Raw genomic sequence first — 17,500 nt, 5'->3', positions numbered from 1 at the left:
CCCATGCCACAGGTGGAATTCGTGCAAAAAATCATTGATTCATTTTGGAAGCGCTGGAACAGAAATGTGTTCCCGTCACTCGTACCTAGGAAGAAATGGCAGGTGGAAAAGCGGAACGTGAGACCAGATGATATCGTAGTAGTATCAGATCCCAATGCTCTCCGGGAGAAATGGTCAATTGGAAGGGTCCTAGAAGTACACCCTGGACCTGACGGTCGAGTGCGAAATGTTGAAGTCAAGACGTCGACAGGAATGTACAGCCGACCCATAACCAAGATCGCCGTCATACACCCTGCAGAAGGTGATGACTAGCCAGAATCTGTTAGAGATAAGGACTACGCCCTTATCGGGGCGGAGAATGTTTCGATGATTAACATTTAATTCGTTTATTGACCTTTGATTTTATTTGATTCGCCGCGTGATTGACAGTCGATGGCGTAATAGCTAAGTAAGTTGATCTTTCAGTTAGAATGACACATTTTAAGAAACGCAAAATAGGAGACAAAGGTCAACACCCGTTTTGTATCTTACGTTGAACATCGCTGACCTGTAGTTTTTTGCTGTCCGATCTGCTGACCTGTTTTGCTGACCTGTTAATACTGAAATAAGTTTGACTGGATATCGCCACAGAAGTAAGTAACTTTTTGTAACCGGTTGAATTTTGAGAATTATAATTTCCCATGCAATTTCATGAATCACTCGCATTAGATTTCAATTCTCTCGAATTTTGTATCTTTCTTATAGATCGAATAAAACAACATAAAGACTATACGATTCCGTATCCAGTCATTCATCCGATAAGCATTTTCCCTTGGAACAAGTAAAATATTAAGGAACCTAAGCTCTTTTTTTTTCTAAATCGCAACACAAAGGCACCAACCCGGTGTGGCCAACACATTACGCATGCGCACAACCATTTCACCCAGTCAGTTAGCAGCGGGTTGGTGTTAGCGTGTGTCATCTTGCTTTTATTGTTGTTAAAATGGAAGGATCTAGCTTTGTGTTTTTGAAAATGGGAGTTTTTTTTTTTCGGAATCGTTTCAAATAATGCTCAGAGACGATTGGGACGATCATATGGAAACACTGACCAGACGATCGCTGACGTTATGTGCGACTGCGACGACCTCGATCAGTTACGAAACCAGGAATTCCACGATGATCGTCACCCTGTCACGCAACGTTCTCATTTGCTTGCTCGGTGCGTGTTTCATGTACAACACTTTCCATGGCTACGACGAGAAGCCGCTGTGGGGATGGGGTTGAGTTAATTTGACCTCGGACCCAAGCTCCGTGAACATTCACAAGATCACCGGCTGTTATTTTCATCAGCTATCGTGGAATCGGAAGCAGAAAATGCTCATTTCCAGCCAAGTGCGTGGGGATTTTTGACGACGAAAAATTCACCGAGGTTCGCAAATGATGGGGCTTTAGCTTTGCGTGAAAAATCGCTGCTGGGATGGATTTTCGACGCGCAAACCGCCTCTGAGCTGACTACGGTTGAAATCTTAGCGTGCAGCAGCCTTGACTTCGTCTTAGAACAGTGAAAACACGGAATTCCCGAAACGGTAAAATAAGCACCAAAGCGCGCAAGAATACACTAGAGGTGAGTCAGTTTTATTCATTTTATTGAATGAACGTTAAATTGAGCGTTTTTTAGGCTTCATAATCGACGGTATTTTTATTCCCCATACAAATTAATTCTCAACGGCTGCCTGTAACGCAACACCGCTTGTACTCAAAGGTCATCTTTCCACTAGTATTAAAATTAATTCCCCTTTTGTTTTGTCCGCTTCTATTTTGCAGCGTCATTCTGTAAATCGCTGACACGAAATGGTGACGCTCACTGTCGATGAACGTTTGTTCGCAGCTTACATGTTCTATGGAGGCATTCTTGTCCTTAAAACGTTTCTAATGTCCTTTTTGACAGCAAGGCAACGCATAAAGAATCAAGTAAGTTCGTTCTACTCTTCGTGCTAAAGTAATAAAGACATGCCTAACATTACGAACTTATCATTGTACTATAGATGATTGAAATAAGAAATTATTGATCGTTTGACCTGACGTTAAGATTGTGGAGGACGTTTGAAAATTGAACGGACTGAAGATTTAATAAGACAGCTCTTAGGATAAAATCCGACGAGATTCATGTTTGAAGACAGTATAAAGGTGGGTAGACACGAGCGGTCATGTTGCAACGACATGTTGCAGCGACAAGAAGCTTGTGTCGTAGTTCACACTGAAGCAACATGTAGCACGGACGTGAAGCGGGGACATTTAGCAGGGACATGTAGCAGGGACAAAATCACAACATTTGCACACACATGAAAATGTTGCGGGTAAATGTTTCAGGGATATGTTGTAGTGACACGCCCCCTTGTGTGAACTGATACTTTTATAATTGCGCATACCTGTCGCTGCAACATTTCTCCCTGAAACATGTAACCGCAACATTTTCATATGTGTGCTACACAACCCTAATGTATCTGGTCTCAGTGTGTACTTCACACTTTTTTGTCGCAAACATCAGGTGCAACATGTCGCTGCAACATGACCCCTCATGTCTTCCCATGTTAAACATTATTGCATCATGAAGTGTACACGAATTGGAGATATTGTCTTGAACGTGTCTTTCAAAAATATGCTTTAAAAAAGAAAGAGATGATTATTATTAAGTAGAAAGGATAGGTGGGATTCCATACCATCTTGTCTTGTCCTTTGACTCAATGTCTTATTAATCACAAGGCCTGAGAATAAAACTCCATAGGCCTTATTCATAAATGGTGGTCAATTTATTATTCTTTTGTCCAAGTGTAAATTAGCATACCAAGCCTCATTTTAGGGCAAGAATTTTGGTAGGCTAATGAGACCTATAAATTGACTGCCATTTATGAATAAGCTCTATAACATATTGAAAGAACAGTTTTATTCTGTTGTCCATGCCAATAACTTAAGTTTCAAACTGCAACCAGGACTGGGTTGCTCGAAGCATGGTTAGCGCTAACCAGCATTAAATGCCATGGAAACCTTCTCAACCAACGGTTAGTGCTAACTAGGCTTCCAGCAACCAGCAACCCCCCCTCCCCCCCTTCGGGGTTTAGACAGACTTATGGACCAAAATTGTTGTTTAGCTGTTGTACTGACAGATGAAACAATCAAAGACGAATTTTAGGAACAACAGATTTATATTATCGAAGTATCTGTCTTAGATGAGTTATTGGTTTCCAGTATATATTCGGCTATTCATTCATGATTAGCAGCAAACTCCATCTGTGCTTATGTTGATTTTGTGTTGTTCCAACCATGTTGTAATGATGTGCCTTTCACATCCCAGGCATATCGGGGGTGGAAGCTGAATAATTGGACCTTGGTTATTCATTATTCTTTGGGTTTTTTCATTCAGTTATTCATTATTCTTTTTAAGTTGTTCTTGATTATTCATAACTGACACCAATTTTTAAAAAATTATCCCAAAACACCACAATAACACCATAACGTGGTTATGTGACGATAGAAGACATTGCACCAAAACAAAATAAATTCTCCACATTCGACTGTGTACTCAATTCTCAAGAGGATGATGTGTCTCCAAGAGCAGTGCTATTGCCAGTGTCTATTTTCACAAATTCAGAGCCTGGTCTGCACGGCATGGCCTGGTTGGTTGCAGAACTTTTTAAGTTCCTAGAACCGACATCAAGTTGTTGTTGTTGTTGTTTTGTTAATGTGCCTATACTTACAGGTAACTCAGTCCCATAGGCAGGGTTTTTTTTTTTTGTGGGAGTGTGCGATCCAACGAGGAGACGGACCAAACAAGCACCGGAGGGGTGAGCCTCTAGGGGTTCCAGGGGGGTGCTCTATGATATAAAAACATGCAGCCAAAAGCGAACTTTTGAACTTCAAATTTGATTTTTTTTTGGCGCAGAGACTACTTTTCGCATGTATTTTAGTTTTAGAGAATAATTTCACTATTTAAAAAGGCAAAAATAAAAATCAAGTTGAAAATCCGTATTATTCACTGGGTTTATCTTAATTCATGTTGTTTTATGATAAAAATTGGTATTAAAGGGGCAGTGTCATGGGATGGCATGCGCGGTATTTTCACACACATTTTAACAGACGTTAATTTTTTTGCTTTTTATGTTTAAGTCTAGACTAAATATGGCTTTAGAATAGAAATAAAATGCATGTTTATCAATTATCGATGATCTGGAGTCCAAGAAATAAAATCGAACACAAATATGATGCCATGTTTGTTTTCTGCGTGACAGTTGAATTCAGTGAAGTGTGACCGGGAACACTGTCGGCGGTTCAAGCACTCACAAACAAATATTTTTTCTCTGTGATAAACCAGACATATTATCAAGATTAACATGCCATTCCAAAGCTGAAAGAGAGTGCATTTATTTCCAAGAGACGACTTTGAAGTCGAAAGACGATAAGCAGCGAAAAAATTCAGCCGTGTTTTACTCACCGCTTACGGTTTTATAATTCGTGCAAAGTACAAATAAACACAACCAGTGCATCCAGTTCCTCTCATCTAAATGCAGCTTTTTCTTCAAAACATTCAAATAGACATTTTAGAGCGAAGATAGTAAACGTGTTATCAACTATTAACGACGATGTTGTGATCTTTGACATTTAAGCGACTCGCTAGAAATGAAATACGAAGATGGACTCCTTGGTAATAGTGAAACAGCTTGCACTTCGATTACACCATACGTCAAATTTATCATGAATTCACGTCTTAAAAAGTTTCTCTTCATTGTAGATGCTGCATTGGTGTTTCGACTGCTCTTCTTTTGCTTTCTTGAGGAGAATGAATCACTATTTGTCCGGTTCCAGCTCGATGGCCGCCACGACACGACATGGTAACATACGATCAAAATCAAAGAAAAAAGGAGCAAAGAACGACAACGAATGTATAGTTAATTTGTTTCTGAACGCCACAGGATATTTGGTTCACTAAAGTGACCACGGATGGCTTTGATTGTGTAAGATATTCACACCCACACACTCCTTTGAAAAAGTTGGCAAACTTTTTCAAAAATTTTGACATGCTGTCACGCATGCGCCACCGGTGACACTGCTCCTTTAAAAAGTGCTTGGTTCGCGCTAACTTGATACCAGTTGACCTGCTGCTGGTCGGCCGCTTTGAACGCCGCCTCTTTTCGGGTGACCTGGAACGTGAGCTGCATAAAAAAATATTTTAAAAACCATTTAGGTTTCGAAACATAAAATGGGAAGTTCCATAAAGCAAAACAAGGTAAACTTAATATCACATTACCGTGGGTCACCGTCTTTTTCTCTGATTTCTTGCTTTTCCCCATTCTACACAATTCAGTATCCAAACATTACATCATTGATAAACCGACCATGCATACATCGTCGTTGACACACCGACACCAATCTGGACATCAAGCAATGGGCGTTTTTATACTAGAGACGCCACATAATCCATCCAGACGAATTACGTCTCTCATGTTATCCGTCTAGTGTAAAGACGGGACGATCCATAAAAGACGCATAATCCGTTTGCGACGACCTTGGGCAAATTACATAAGTGTAAAGACAGACAAGAGACGCATAATGCGTCCGGACGAACTACCCTGAAGACTCGCACCTTTATGCTTGAGGGCGCGTTCGATTGACCCTATTCCGGAATAAGAATACAGAGAGTGATGATGAAAACGGTATGTTTGGCGCGTTTCGAAACAGCAAGGATAATAAAAATATGTTTAAAATAGCATTTTAGCAGAAGTTTGACAATTTTAATGTAAATTTCCGTAAAAATGAAGGATTTTAAACTTTGTGCCAAAAATCGCGGGTGCGGCTTATACACGAGACCATTGCTTTCAGAAGGAGTAAACTGGCTTGTAAGGGTCACAAATTGAACTGAAAACCTTCAGTAACTAAAGATTAAACATATTGAGACCTGTTTTTCATCACTGCTTTCAGTAGAAGGTTTGGATCTTCAGGTTCGAAACCCGAATCTTGCTCGCCAGTAGTTCTGTTTGAGCAGTTAAACTCTAACTAGCATAGAAGCTCCATTCCTCCGCACAGCTGCTTACAATGGCGTCTACGACCGATCACCTCAACATTGCTTTTTCCACTACGTGCAAGAAAATACCACACTATTCAGGAGAACTCGGGAGGCAAATGGCCGACCGTTTCATTGCCCCTCACTACTTTCACGGCGTGTTTGTCCGTGGGGTTGTTAAACTCTCGTTTAGCAACAAGTTTTCTCCGATCGGTGGCTTTTATACATCCTGATGAACATGATATCCATGCACAGCTGATGTGAAAGCGAGCGTTTCCATATCCATACGCCTGCGTGGTTACCAAGCAAACTCCTGAGCTTTTTTCGTGCAAATTCTATCGTTTTCATTTCAACTGCGGGCTTTCAGCAATGAAGACAACTGTTGTCACTCACAGGGATATAGGGAAATTGATTAAAAAGAAGCTTTTAAAAGGTATTTTCAGAGTTGATTAACCTATTAATGTCGCTGCAAATACACAACTTTAGATGGAGTTCTTATTTTTTTCCAAAATCATGCTTGAAAGTTGGGGATGCGGCTTATACACGAGTCTTTATGGTATTCACTTTTGTTCGTCTTTCAAGACGCACTAAACTGGAAAGTTCGTCCAGATGCATCATGCGTCCCGTGCCCGTCTTTATACTAGACGAATTAACGGACGCAGAAAAAACGTTTGCCTACGTCCCAGACGGATTAAGCGTCTCAATCTCTGGTATAAAAACGGCCAATCACTAACCACGTGAATCAAAGGTCGAACGTTCAGACAGAAAACGATTCGAGAGGTCATTAGGTCAAGTTGTTTGGCAGATTCTACAATAATCCCAGTCTGATCTGAGTCTAAAGCTGCGGAATAGATTCGGAAGGAGTCTTTGGTAGTTTTTATGTAGTTCTTTTGCCGATTGCCGACTGATTTCGCGAAAACAAAACTTTCATGGTATAAATATAAAGCCCCTCTCGAAAGTGCATCAGGAAGTACATAAAAAAAAGTTTTATTCATTATTCTACTGACATGGCTGTGTTATTCATTATTCCTGATTTTCCAAAGCCAAATATTCATTTTTCATTCAATGCCGTTATTCATTAATCATTATTCGGCTTCCACCCCCGAGAGGCATAGGAAAGAACATTTTATGTTCATTGTGGTGAAGGTGCCACTGACAAAGATGCCTCTAATTCTTATTATACTTAACTCTCCTTAACTAGCATTTTAAATTTTAAATTGCAGGTACTTCCTAGTCCAGAAGATTATGGAGACAAAAATAAAGGCAAGCCAATACCGACAAGTGAGGATGTGGAGAGAGTTCGAAGGTAAACTTAAATTGTGAAAAATTCTTGGAAAATACTTCCTTGGCTTAAGTTCTGCCATTCTTTTTTTAGAGCACATCGAAATGATCTCGAAAACATCCCGATCTTTCTGATTATTGCGCTGTTGTACACATTGCTCAATCTGCCACCAGTCAGAGGTATTTGGTGTTTACGAATCTTCACAGCTGCAAGAATCCTTCACACCGTTGCGTATCTCAATGGTATCAGCAAGCCAAGAGGAATTGGTTTCATCGGTGGCTCAATATGTCTTGGAATTTTGGTTGTCAGTGTGTTGTACTCGGCTGTTATTGCGGGAGTGTTTTGATCATGTTAACGCGCGTTGGGTCGTCTGTTGCAGCTGGCATAAATGATTGTTGGCTCATCAAATGACGTCGTTTTTGGCTCGAAAGTTTTTAGCAACGATTGCATAGTACTCCTTTAGTCATAACTTTTTCACTATAAATTCAGTAATTCGTGAAAAATAGTTAGGTTTCCTGCAACTTTCACACCAGAAATTACACTAAAAGTTTCTTGAGAGCAATAATATTGATAGCACCTTTCCAACAGCTAAAAAAGCATGTTTTTCGTCATTTCTTTTTATCGATCATAAGGTTTTTTTTTTTTTCTGGTAGCATTTTAATTTAAATGACGCACTATCCAGATTTTTTTCAAACTTGGCACAATTGATATTCATACACAGGACATTTAAAAAATGCAATAAAAAGATGGGGTCACCGTTCTTGATTTCGCGCTGTGTGCTCTTTATTTTAAGTGTTTTTTATCGACTTTAATACTCGCGAAGCGTTCAAAACTAGATCAACCGGAAAAATTAAAATCTTAAAATATGTTTTCCGTGTCCCCATTACGAGTAAATAGACCATAAAACCATTTGCGTTTTTTTGGCCTTGAAGAATCCATTGATCCGAGATCAGAAATCCGTTTTCGGATTTTCCCAAAAAAACGCACCCTTAATGAATTATCTACAGGGAATTGCGGCTACATTTGCTGCTCAGTTTAAGGTAAACTTTGAGATTCTATTTCTCAGGCAGTCTATTTCGATTTCTTATTGGACAAAGGTGAATTCTGGGAGACTTAACGGGTACTCATGTCAAGTTTCTTGTGAACCGCACACCGGTAGCTCAGTTGGTTGAGCATCGGGCTTCCATGCGGGAGCTCGTGAGTTCGACTCCGTCAGAACCTACACTCAGGGTCTTTGAATAACCGAGGAGAAAGTGCTGCCTTTGTAATAAGAAGACTTTCTGGTCTTCTCGGCAGAGATTAAACAGTAGGCCCCGTCTCACAACCCTTCAATGTTCATAAATCTGTGGGACGTAAAAGAAGCCACACACTATTCGCGCAGACTAGGGCAGGAGCGTAACTTCCTTATACGCACGTACGCCCGTGCGTACAGCTCAAATCCGGAAATCCATATTCCATGAAGGCCTTAATTTTTTAAATTATAAAATCGGGCCAATTTTTTTAAATTTCGAATTAAGATGGTGTCTCTGTGCGTGAGTATTTCCAGTATCTTCTCATTAACCCATATAGGCCTTGCCAAACGGATCCAACATCATCCAACATTGTTGGACGCTGTTGAAAAGTGTCGAACAACAACGAGGTGGCCAGACGAATCCAACGTGTTGGATCCAGCATGTTGGACTCGAGGGTCTGGAACCAAAATCTACCTAAAATCCTTAGAAAACAAACTCTCGCCCTGTTGGCGTTTTCAAGTTCCTTTTTAAAATTATCAATAGAGTCACTCTCTCTGATAGCCAGAGGACGGCTGTTCCAGAATCTGGGAACTGCAACAGCAAATGCGCGGTCTCCAGAGGTCTTAGCTTGCACCATGCAGGTGTGAGGAACCTTGTGAAGACCCAGGACGTCACTGCGTAGGGAGTAGCGTCCCGGGGTCTTGACTTGCAAAAGATCCTGCACATACATTGGCGTCATACCCCTGAGAGCTTTGAACACAAGCCGAAGGGCTATCTGTTCGAAGAGAAATTGCATGCTCAAGCTTTTGTCGCTCAGATATTCAAGACTTGGCTCCTTCACAATTGTGAAGCTTGAACTTTGACGTGGCAACGCGCGAAACAGATGCAACGAATAAACCATCACCGCGGATACCGATAGCTGCAGCGCAAGCGCGCGTGCAACACTGTTGAATGTGATGGCCAAACAAATGCCACACTGTTGTGCACTCCTTAGAACAAAAGAAACGTTGGATGAAGTTGAAGGCGATGTTTGATGTAACATTGGTGGCCAAACGAGTGCAACATGGTAGATTCGACAATGTTGGATGATGTTGCACCAACACGTTGGACCCTTATAGCCAGTCCTTAACGGCAAGAGACGTAGTAGTGGACGAAATCCCCCCAAAAAAAAGCTCTACCCTTTGAGGCCCCCACACATTGTCAGTCTTATCACCAGTCCCCAGTTCCCGGTTATTTTTTTAAAGAAATATGACTATGATGATGATGATGATATTATAACAGAGTTTGCGACGTCTTGCCCTCTGCTTGTATTGTAAACCCTCTGTTTGTGTTGTAGCTTGCTGCAGAGAAAACTCGACAGATAGGTAAAATAAACAACTAACTACTGCATTTTCCTTTGCATTTATTTATTGAAATGTCCTTCGAAAATAGTCGGAAATGGCATTTCCGAGACCCTAAATTCAAAATGTTCAGGGGGAGCATGCCCCAAGACCGCCGTAGTTTGGGGCGCCTTTGGCGCTCGAAACATTATTCGTGTGCGTACTCCTTCAAAATCTCACGCTACGACCCTGTAGGGCATGCAGTTCCCGGTGTTGTGATCTGTCCTCTGTGGCATATCATGGTTGGGAGGGTAAATGCTCGGAGATACTAGCTACATCAAGCTACTCTAAAATTCGAGGGTAAATAAAGATACGATATGATGATTTATAGTAAACTGAGCAGATCGATCTATCATGCTTGACCCTATTCTAATCTGAAAAAAATAGAACAAAAAAAAAGTTCAGCCCTTCTTTTTTACCAAACAAAAATTCTCATCTACCGTGGGCTTCAACAGCTAAATCGAGACGCTTCCTGCCACGTTTCCAAGCTGAAGCCAATAATTTGCTCCTTGTGCGTCCCTACACTGAAAGCCATAATTCCATGATATGGCAACTGAACTGACGGATAAAAAACTCGAATAGCAAAATAAAACGCACAGTAAGCTGACGACAAATGCCACACTGTTGTTCACTCCTTAGAACAAAAGAAACGTTGGATGAAGTTGAAGGCGATGTTTGATGTAACATTGGTGGCCAAACGAGTGCAACATGGTAGATTCGACAATGTTGGATGATGTTGCACCAACACGTTGGACCCTTATAGCCAGTCCTTAACGGCAAGAGACGTAGTAGTGGACGAAATCCCCCCAAAAAAAAGCTCTACCCTTTGAGGCCCCCACACATTGTTAGTCTTATCACCAGTCCCCAGTTCCCGGTTATTTTTTTAAAGAAATATGACTATGATGATGATGATGATATTATAACAGAGTTTGCGACGTCTTGCCCTCTGCTTGTATTGTAAACCCTCTGTTTGTGTTGTAGCTTGCTGCAGAGAAAACTCGACAGATAGGTAAAATAAACAACTAACTACTGCATTTTCCTTTGCATTTATTTATTGAAATGTCCTTCGAAAATAGTCGGAAATGGCATTTCCGAGACCCTAAATTCAAAATGTTCAGGGGGAGCATGCCCCAAGACCGCCGTAGTTTGGGGCGCCTTTGGCGCTCGAAACATTATTCGTGTGCGTACACCTTCAAAATCTCACGCTACGACCCTGTAGGGCATGCAGTTCCCGGTGTTGTGATCTGTCCTCTGTGGCGTATCATGGTTGGGAGGGTAAATTCTCGGAGATACTAGCTACATCAAGCTACTCTAAAATTCGAGGGTAAATAAAGATACGATATGATGATTTATAGTAAACTGAGCAGATCGATCTATCATGCTTGACCCTATTCTAATCAGAAAAAAATAGAACAAAAAAAAAGTTCAGCCCTTCTTTTTTACCAAACAAAAATTCTCATCTACCGTGGGCTTCAACAGCTAAATCGAGACGCTTCCTGCCACGTTTCCAAGCTGAAGCCAATAATTTGCTCCTTGTGCGTCCCTACACTGAAAGCCATAATTCCATGATATGGCAACTGAACTGACGGATAAAAAACTCGAATAGCAAAATAAAACGCACAGTAAGCTGACGACAAAGAATCATAGTGCTAAAGGGAAACCAATAATCAGTGTAAATACTATAACCCCATTCTTCGTCTCACCTCCAAGAACAAAAGATGTTGTGTGAAGGCCGTGTCAGTGGAATCGACGCACATACACTTTATTTTCTTCCAGCTTTCATGGACGTGTTTCTCTATATAAAGCTTTCGATGTGCCTTCTCCCATCTGCTATTACTTGTTTTCTTGTTTGTTTGGATGCAAGGCGGCTACGAGGTGTAAGAACCTTTCGACCCGAGCCCCTTCGCCTGATCCGGCTTTCGTGGACATGAATTTTATCTACAGCTCCCAAAAACTAACACAATATGGCATCAAAGTCCTTCGTATATTACCAAACTGAAGTTTAGAAATGTTATTACAACTTGGGCACGTCTCACTTTGTCGATTAAACAGGATTTCCGTCATTGATACTGGCTTTGAAAAAAGAACCGTCGGTTCAAAAATCAAACAGCCGCACATGCGCAATAGAGTGCCACAGGCCCTTTAAGTTCTGCCTTTTTTTTTCAGAGCACATCAAAATGATCTCGAAAATATCCCAATCTTTCTGATTATTGCGCTGTGGTACACATTGCTCAATCTGTCACCAGTCAGAGGTATTTGGTGTTTACGAATCTTCACAGCTGCAAGAATCCTTCACACCGTTGCGTACCTCAATGGTATCAGCAAGCCAAGAGGAATTGGTTTCATTTGTGGCTCAATATGTCTTGGTATTTTGGTTGTCAGTGTGTTGAACTCGGCTGTTTCTGCGGAGTGTTTTGATCATGTTAGTGTAAGATCTGTTAACCTCACTGACCCGACAATCAGGTCACCTGTCGCAGCTGGCATAAATGATTGTTGGCTCGATCATTAAGTGACAAGTTCTTCAGTATGAAAAACTCCTGAGTCAGCTTTCTAGCAATGACTCGTGATACTCTTTTCCTCAAAACGTTTTCACTGTGAATTCAGCAATTCTGAAAACTTTTGCTCAAAAAATATCATGCAATCCAGCCATTGATGGTTTGCAAGATCCGATATGCGATGTTTTTTGACAAGTTACAGGGCATTAAGAGCAAGGTGAACACACCATAATCCCAAACCCGGTGTGGCCATTACGTCAGGCATGCGCACAACTATTTCACCCGGTTTATTGGTAGCCACGGACAGCTGTTTCCGCTTGTTCTGCCTCATCAGCATTGCATAGCCACCTTACGACGTACTGGACGGGTGTTTTTAGGCACCTCTTTTAGTGGAACCAGAAACCCATAAGGGTTGAAACGTGTAACGCGCGTTCACAGCTTCCGAATATTCAGTGCGAACTGATTGGTTGAATGTTTCAGTGCTAAGTACCATATTTGGAAACCCCTCGCTCTTGTTGTTCCAAATATGGTACTTAGCAAATCGAATATTCAGAACCTTGTTTCCTAGCACACAAGGGGCCGTTACACGTTTCAAACCTTCTGGGTTTCTGGTGGAACTTAGCTCCATACAACAAATGTGGTAAGCTGGGTCGCTCTTCCACGGCAAGCGTGTGGAAAAAGTTGGATCCCTTTAAGAGATCGGTGCATCAAAAGGCCGAAACAGCTGTCCATGGTTGCCAATGAACCAGGTGCGCATGCGTGGCGTGATGGCCACACTGGGTTTGGTGTTATGGCGTGTTCACCTCGCTTTTAATGGTCCATTTTAGTTAAGCTCTTTTAATAAAGAACATTGTACAAGAATACTTGCTCACTTTTGCGAAAACTAATGCCGAACAACCCTTATGTGAATAAATTATTCGACATATAAAACGCATGATGCGCTGTTCTTCTGCAACGCAAGATAATTTTCGAAAATGAATTTTCTCCAAATAAGGCGATTTCTGGTGTAATTCTGATAATTGATTCAAACCGAGGTAAAACCAATGGCCTTTGAATTATTCAGCTACAGTTGACTCTGGCTACATTTGCAATTGCTGTTCAGTGGTGACCTTTGAGATCCTATTTCATTGACAGAATATAATTTGAAGTAGAAATGACGCTGAGACAGTCGTAAGGTTGAGGGTTATCTAACACTAATTTTTTCTGTAAAAGATTCGGTCATCTTGTGACGTAAAAAGTTACCGTGGCAACAGGAAAGCCCTGCAAAAACACCCCATATTATGGCTTTAGCTGTTCATATCTTAAAAAACGAACTGGGTGACCCCCATTTTTTATTTCTGAAATGTAATCAGCATGCCAGAATGAAACTTTCTGCAAAGTTTTAAAAAATCCTGTGAAGCGGATTCAGAGCCACCTTAACTAAATGAAAATTTCAGGTAGCTCTGAATCCGCTCCAAGATTCTGCAGCTTGCTTATATTCTTTTTTTACTTCGACTGACTGAGCTAACATTAGGAAACATTCCAAGGTTAACGGAGGGGGACCAAAATTCAGAAACCAACACTGTAGTAAAGTAAACTTGGCCGCAGGCGGATGGGACGGAGATGCTCTGTAAAGCCCTGGCCAAACGAGAACGAGTTGATAAGAGTTGACGAGAGTTGAAACTCTCGCTCTCATTTGGCCAGGACCTCTCATCGACTCTCTCCTCGAATTTAAACCTGCTTTAACTTTTAATGAGAGTTTGGGTGAGAGTTTTGCGGTCAGCAGTTAGTTTTTTTCCAGCGGGCTCAGACAAAAAAATGGAAAAAATAATATGGTGTCGGATTCGGGGAACAAGGACAACGCGAAGGCTCAATATACCGGCTGGATGGTCGCCATATTTACGTAAGAAAGGATTTTCCCGGGGTGATTCCCAGGCTCTCTCTTTTGTTTCCGCCTGAAACTCTCGACTCTCTCGTTTGCCAAACTCTCGATCGACTCTCACTGAGATCTCAAGAGTTCGTACTCTTGTTAACTCATCAACTCTCGCTCTCGTTTGGCCAGGGTTTAAGGAAGCTCTGTAAGGAAGGGTTTGCAAGAAGAATAACCGACTGTTGGCTACTTCAATTGCCGCCTTGTCTGAACGAAGTAGCCGACGCCTTTCTTCGCGGGCTGTCGGTACTTGTTTAAATCAATGCACGAGATGGCTGCAAACATATCGGTAGTGTTTCCATTTTCCTCAGACATTCCCAGCTCTCTGCGATGATTGACAACAGCTTGCTCATTAAACTCGTACTCTAAATTGCCCCCCCCTCCCCCCCCCCCCCCCAATCGAGAAAACTATTAAACCCTTGATTGGCTTTCCTGCAATCTCAATTATTACACCACCCGGCCTTTTTGCATAAAGAGCTTTTGCCAAAGAAAAAATTAGGGTTAGAGAAAATCCTTGGTAAAGCGAGCAAGACCAGTGAACGGGCTGTCCCAACTCAAGTAAGCATTCCTTCAGACTAATCTTCTGAAATCAACTTTATTGTTCTTTTAGTTTTTACAAATTTCAGGTCTTGGTCTTCTTTGCCTTGATTTTACGAACATAAAAGTCAAGTTCTTTGCCTTCCAGAATATAGCCATCACACCTTCCACTCTGGCCTGGTCTAGATGCAACGCAAGCTAAACAAACAAAGACAACCAGTTTATCAATGGCAAAAAAAAAAAATATATATATATATACCGTATATATATTTATTGGTAATTCGTTTCAAGGTATGTACTGTTGACGTATGCAGAAAACTGGATCAGCAGATAAGTATTTTCCCGAAGAGGAGGCAAAATGGTTGCAGTCAATATTTACTTGAAGATGGCTTGTTACATGTGGCACGTATTTGCTCTTTATTGTTATTATTAATATCATCATCATCATCATCATCATCATCATCATCATCATCATCATCAATGTATTTTTTAAATTTATTTATTTATTTATTTATTTTATTATTATTATTATTATTATTATTATTATTATTCCCCGGAGAAACGAGGGGGAAAAAAAAGTTATACAGCTACAAAATAAAACAAACCAGTGAACAGAAATAGAGAGTACAGTAAATTACAGGTATATGGCAGCTAAATATAACATGTCTGAAAAGTGCATTGATATCCTATATTACGGTAAGGCGGAACTGTTACAAGTATATTTACTTAAAGGTATATCTATTTGTTTGATTGTCGCTTTATGTGGAGGGGAAAAGGGATACTGCAAGACTAACTTTTCTGTCTTACTTTACTTTAAAAGTTCTGTGAAAGGATCCCATTTCTTATTCTCCTTGGTGTAGGTGTACGATTCGATCCTATATTGAAAAGACAGTAGGGGAAGAAAACCTTTATCATCATCAATGTAGATGCCTTACCAAAGAGCCTGCCAGAGGGAAACTGTTCCTCAAGCTGGGGAACAAGTTTTGCTATTTTTTTACGTGCATCAATTTTCCTCTGACAACGCTTTGAACGTTTTTTGTTGAGCACATCAGTCTCTTCACTTTCCCCCTAAAAGACAACAGACAGACACATTTTTCAAGAACCTCTTTAAAAGTAAAACAAAAAACAAATGGCCTTGCACATTCAACACACAGAACTGCTCAGGCTACCTGATTTCCAAGTGCAAACAAATAATTGGGACACAATGATATGATACAAGTTGCATGGCAACAGGCAAAAGGAGAGCTGAAAAATAGTCATTTGGCAGGATTTGAACCTTCGACCCCTAACACTAAAATTCCTAGGGAGCTACAAGCAATTGCAAAAAGGTTGAGACACTGAATAGAAAATCCGCCTCTTCTTCCTAAAACCCCTCTTATATTCATAAGAAAAGGCTGAATGCCCCTCCCTCCCCCCTCCCCTTTTTCAATGTTGATACCTTTTAGTCTGAGTGCCAAGTAGAAATGGAAACAACTTTGCTTGGGGGGAAGGGGGGTTGGATATGGGCTGACTTGAATGACACGCATTGTACGGTTATCAACAGTGAGTGTCTTAACTCTTTTTGAAACTGCTTGTCAATAATATTATTGTTATTCTTCTGGTAAACTGCTGTCAAAAGGTGATAGTTATTTCAGTTGAAACAGTAGGTAATGTAACATGAACAGTAACAAGCTGTATACTGATAATAAAATTACACTGTAGAAGTCTACTACTTACAATAAATGGTGATGACATAATTTTCAATAATAATAAATTATAACTAATTTTTTATCAAACGATATCAAAACATCATAGATATTTTGTTTTTACAAAAATGGCAAGTTACTCAGTAGCTTGTCATGTCAGGTGTAAATTTAAGTATAATTATTATTATTTTGTTGGTTTGCTAATTAGCTTGTTTCATTCGTGTTGTTGGGCAAATTAGAATTCAGTTTGTTCACCTCGCTGGGCAATTCACTTGTTTTATTTGCCAGTCTGTTCACCTTGGTGTCATGAAAGAACACTGTCTTCCCCTCGATTCATCACTAAAACGTTCGCTACCCTCAGGAATACTTCCCCACATACTTAAATTTACACCTGACATTATCGTTTTAGTAAAAAGCTTCCCTTAGCATCAAGAGATGACAAATGTACAAGGTAGGATCAAAGAGTCACATACTTTCTACGCAGTGGGGACTGGCAACTACGGTACTAACAAACACATAACCTCAAGTCAAAATATATCAACACAGAAATAGGAGGCTGCCCTGTGCGGGCTATGCGGGCAGCAATAAACGCTGTTTGAAAAGTGAAAACTGTTTCAATCATTTGATGGATTACTGTTCACTTATTGTGCATTTTTCGCTGCAACTTTCAGAAAAATCTTCAAGATTCCACTCAAATCTTGGAAGCTCTAAAGACGAATTCGAACGCTCATTTCAGTCCTGTGGATACTGGTCACAGGTGACATTATTGGGTTGACTGTAACCCTTGTAAGAGTGCCACTTATAGATTTTCCTTGGCCGTCATGTAGCGCCAGACAATTAACTTGACGAAGGGCAACCACTCAAGGGCTTTAGGGTAATAAACAAGCCCAATGCAGTGCTCCTCATCTTCGAATTACGGAGCTGTCACCAAGACTTTCAAATTACCC

General features: G+C 40.7%; 4 protein-coding genes across 4 annotated transcripts in view; 3 read left to right on the top strand and 1 right to left on the bottom strand.

The window, feature by feature from the left end:
• Positions 1-121, top strand: part of LOC138032064 (uncharacterized) — a 591-nt gene extending 470 nt beyond the window's left edge. Inside the window, exon 1 of the mRNA XM_068879650.1 lies at positions 1-121. This exon is cut by the window's left edge and continues 470 nt beyond it. Coding sequence (XP_068735751.1) covers positions 1-121 — 121 coding nt within the window.
• LOC138033574 (uncharacterized) overlaps positions 1-1,257 on the top strand; it is a 6,858-nt gene extending 5,601 nt beyond the window's left edge. Inside the window, exon 2 of the mRNA XM_068881361.1 lies at positions 1-1,257. This exon is cut by the window's left edge and continues 5,322 nt beyond it. The gene's annotated coding sequence lies outside the window, so the exon portion shown is untranslated.
• A 201-nt stretch (positions 1,258-1,458) lies between these two features.
• Positions 1,459-8,081, top strand: LOC138033576 (microsomal glutathione S-transferase 1-like). The gene is made up of 4 exons (XM_068881362.1): positions 1,459-1,603; positions 1,804-1,950; positions 7,258-7,340; positions 7,410-8,081. The coding sequence occupies exons 2-4, from the start codon at positions 1,831-1,833 to the stop codon at positions 7,660-7,662; spliced, it is 456 nt and encodes a 151-aa protein (XP_068737463.1). The 5' UTR covers positions 1,459-1,603; positions 1,804-1,830; the 3' UTR covers positions 7,663-8,081.
• A 6,831-nt stretch (positions 8,082-14,912) lies between these two features.
• The window catches only part of LOC138032063 (small ribosomal subunit protein eS8-like), a 7,009-nt gene continuing 4,421 nt past the window's right edge, over positions 14,913-17,500 (bottom strand). The window contains exons 6-7 of the mRNA XM_068879648.1: positions 15,804-15,936; positions 14,913-15,066 (exon numbers count right to left, since the gene is read on the bottom strand). Coding sequence (XP_068735749.1) covers positions 14,954-15,066; positions 15,804-15,936 — 246 coding nt within the window. The 3' untranslated portion in view covers positions 14,913-14,953. The remainder of the gene's footprint in view (positions 15,067-15,803; positions 15,937-17,500) is intronic.

Source organism: Montipora capricornis, chromosome 14 (genome assembly GCF_036669925.1).
Source record: "Montipora capricornis isolate CH-2021 chromosome 14, ASM3666992v2, whole genome shotgun sequence".
NCBI classification, from domain to species: Eukaryota; Metazoa; Cnidaria; class Anthozoa; order Scleractinia; family Acroporidae; genus Montipora; species Montipora capricornis.
Note: the sequence above shows the minus strand (reverse complement) of the source record. Positions and strands in the feature narration are given on the sequence as shown.

What these genes read in the sequence shown, in the direction of transcription:
- LOC138033576 (XM_068881362.1), top strand. Translation starts at nt 1,831, where the DNA reads ATGGTGACGCTCACTGTCGATGAACGTTTGTTCGCAGCTTACATGTTC. An exon ending in GGCAACGCATAAAGAATCAA is followed by an intron (nt 1,951 to 7,257) that starts GTAAGTTCGTTC and finishes TTTAAATTGCAG; the next exon opens with GTACTTCCTAGTCCAGAAGA. An exon ending in GATGTGGAGAGAGTTCGAAG is followed by an intron (nt 7,341 to 7,409) that starts GTAAACTTAAAT and finishes TTCTTTTTTTAG; the next exon opens with AGCACATCGAAATGATCTCG.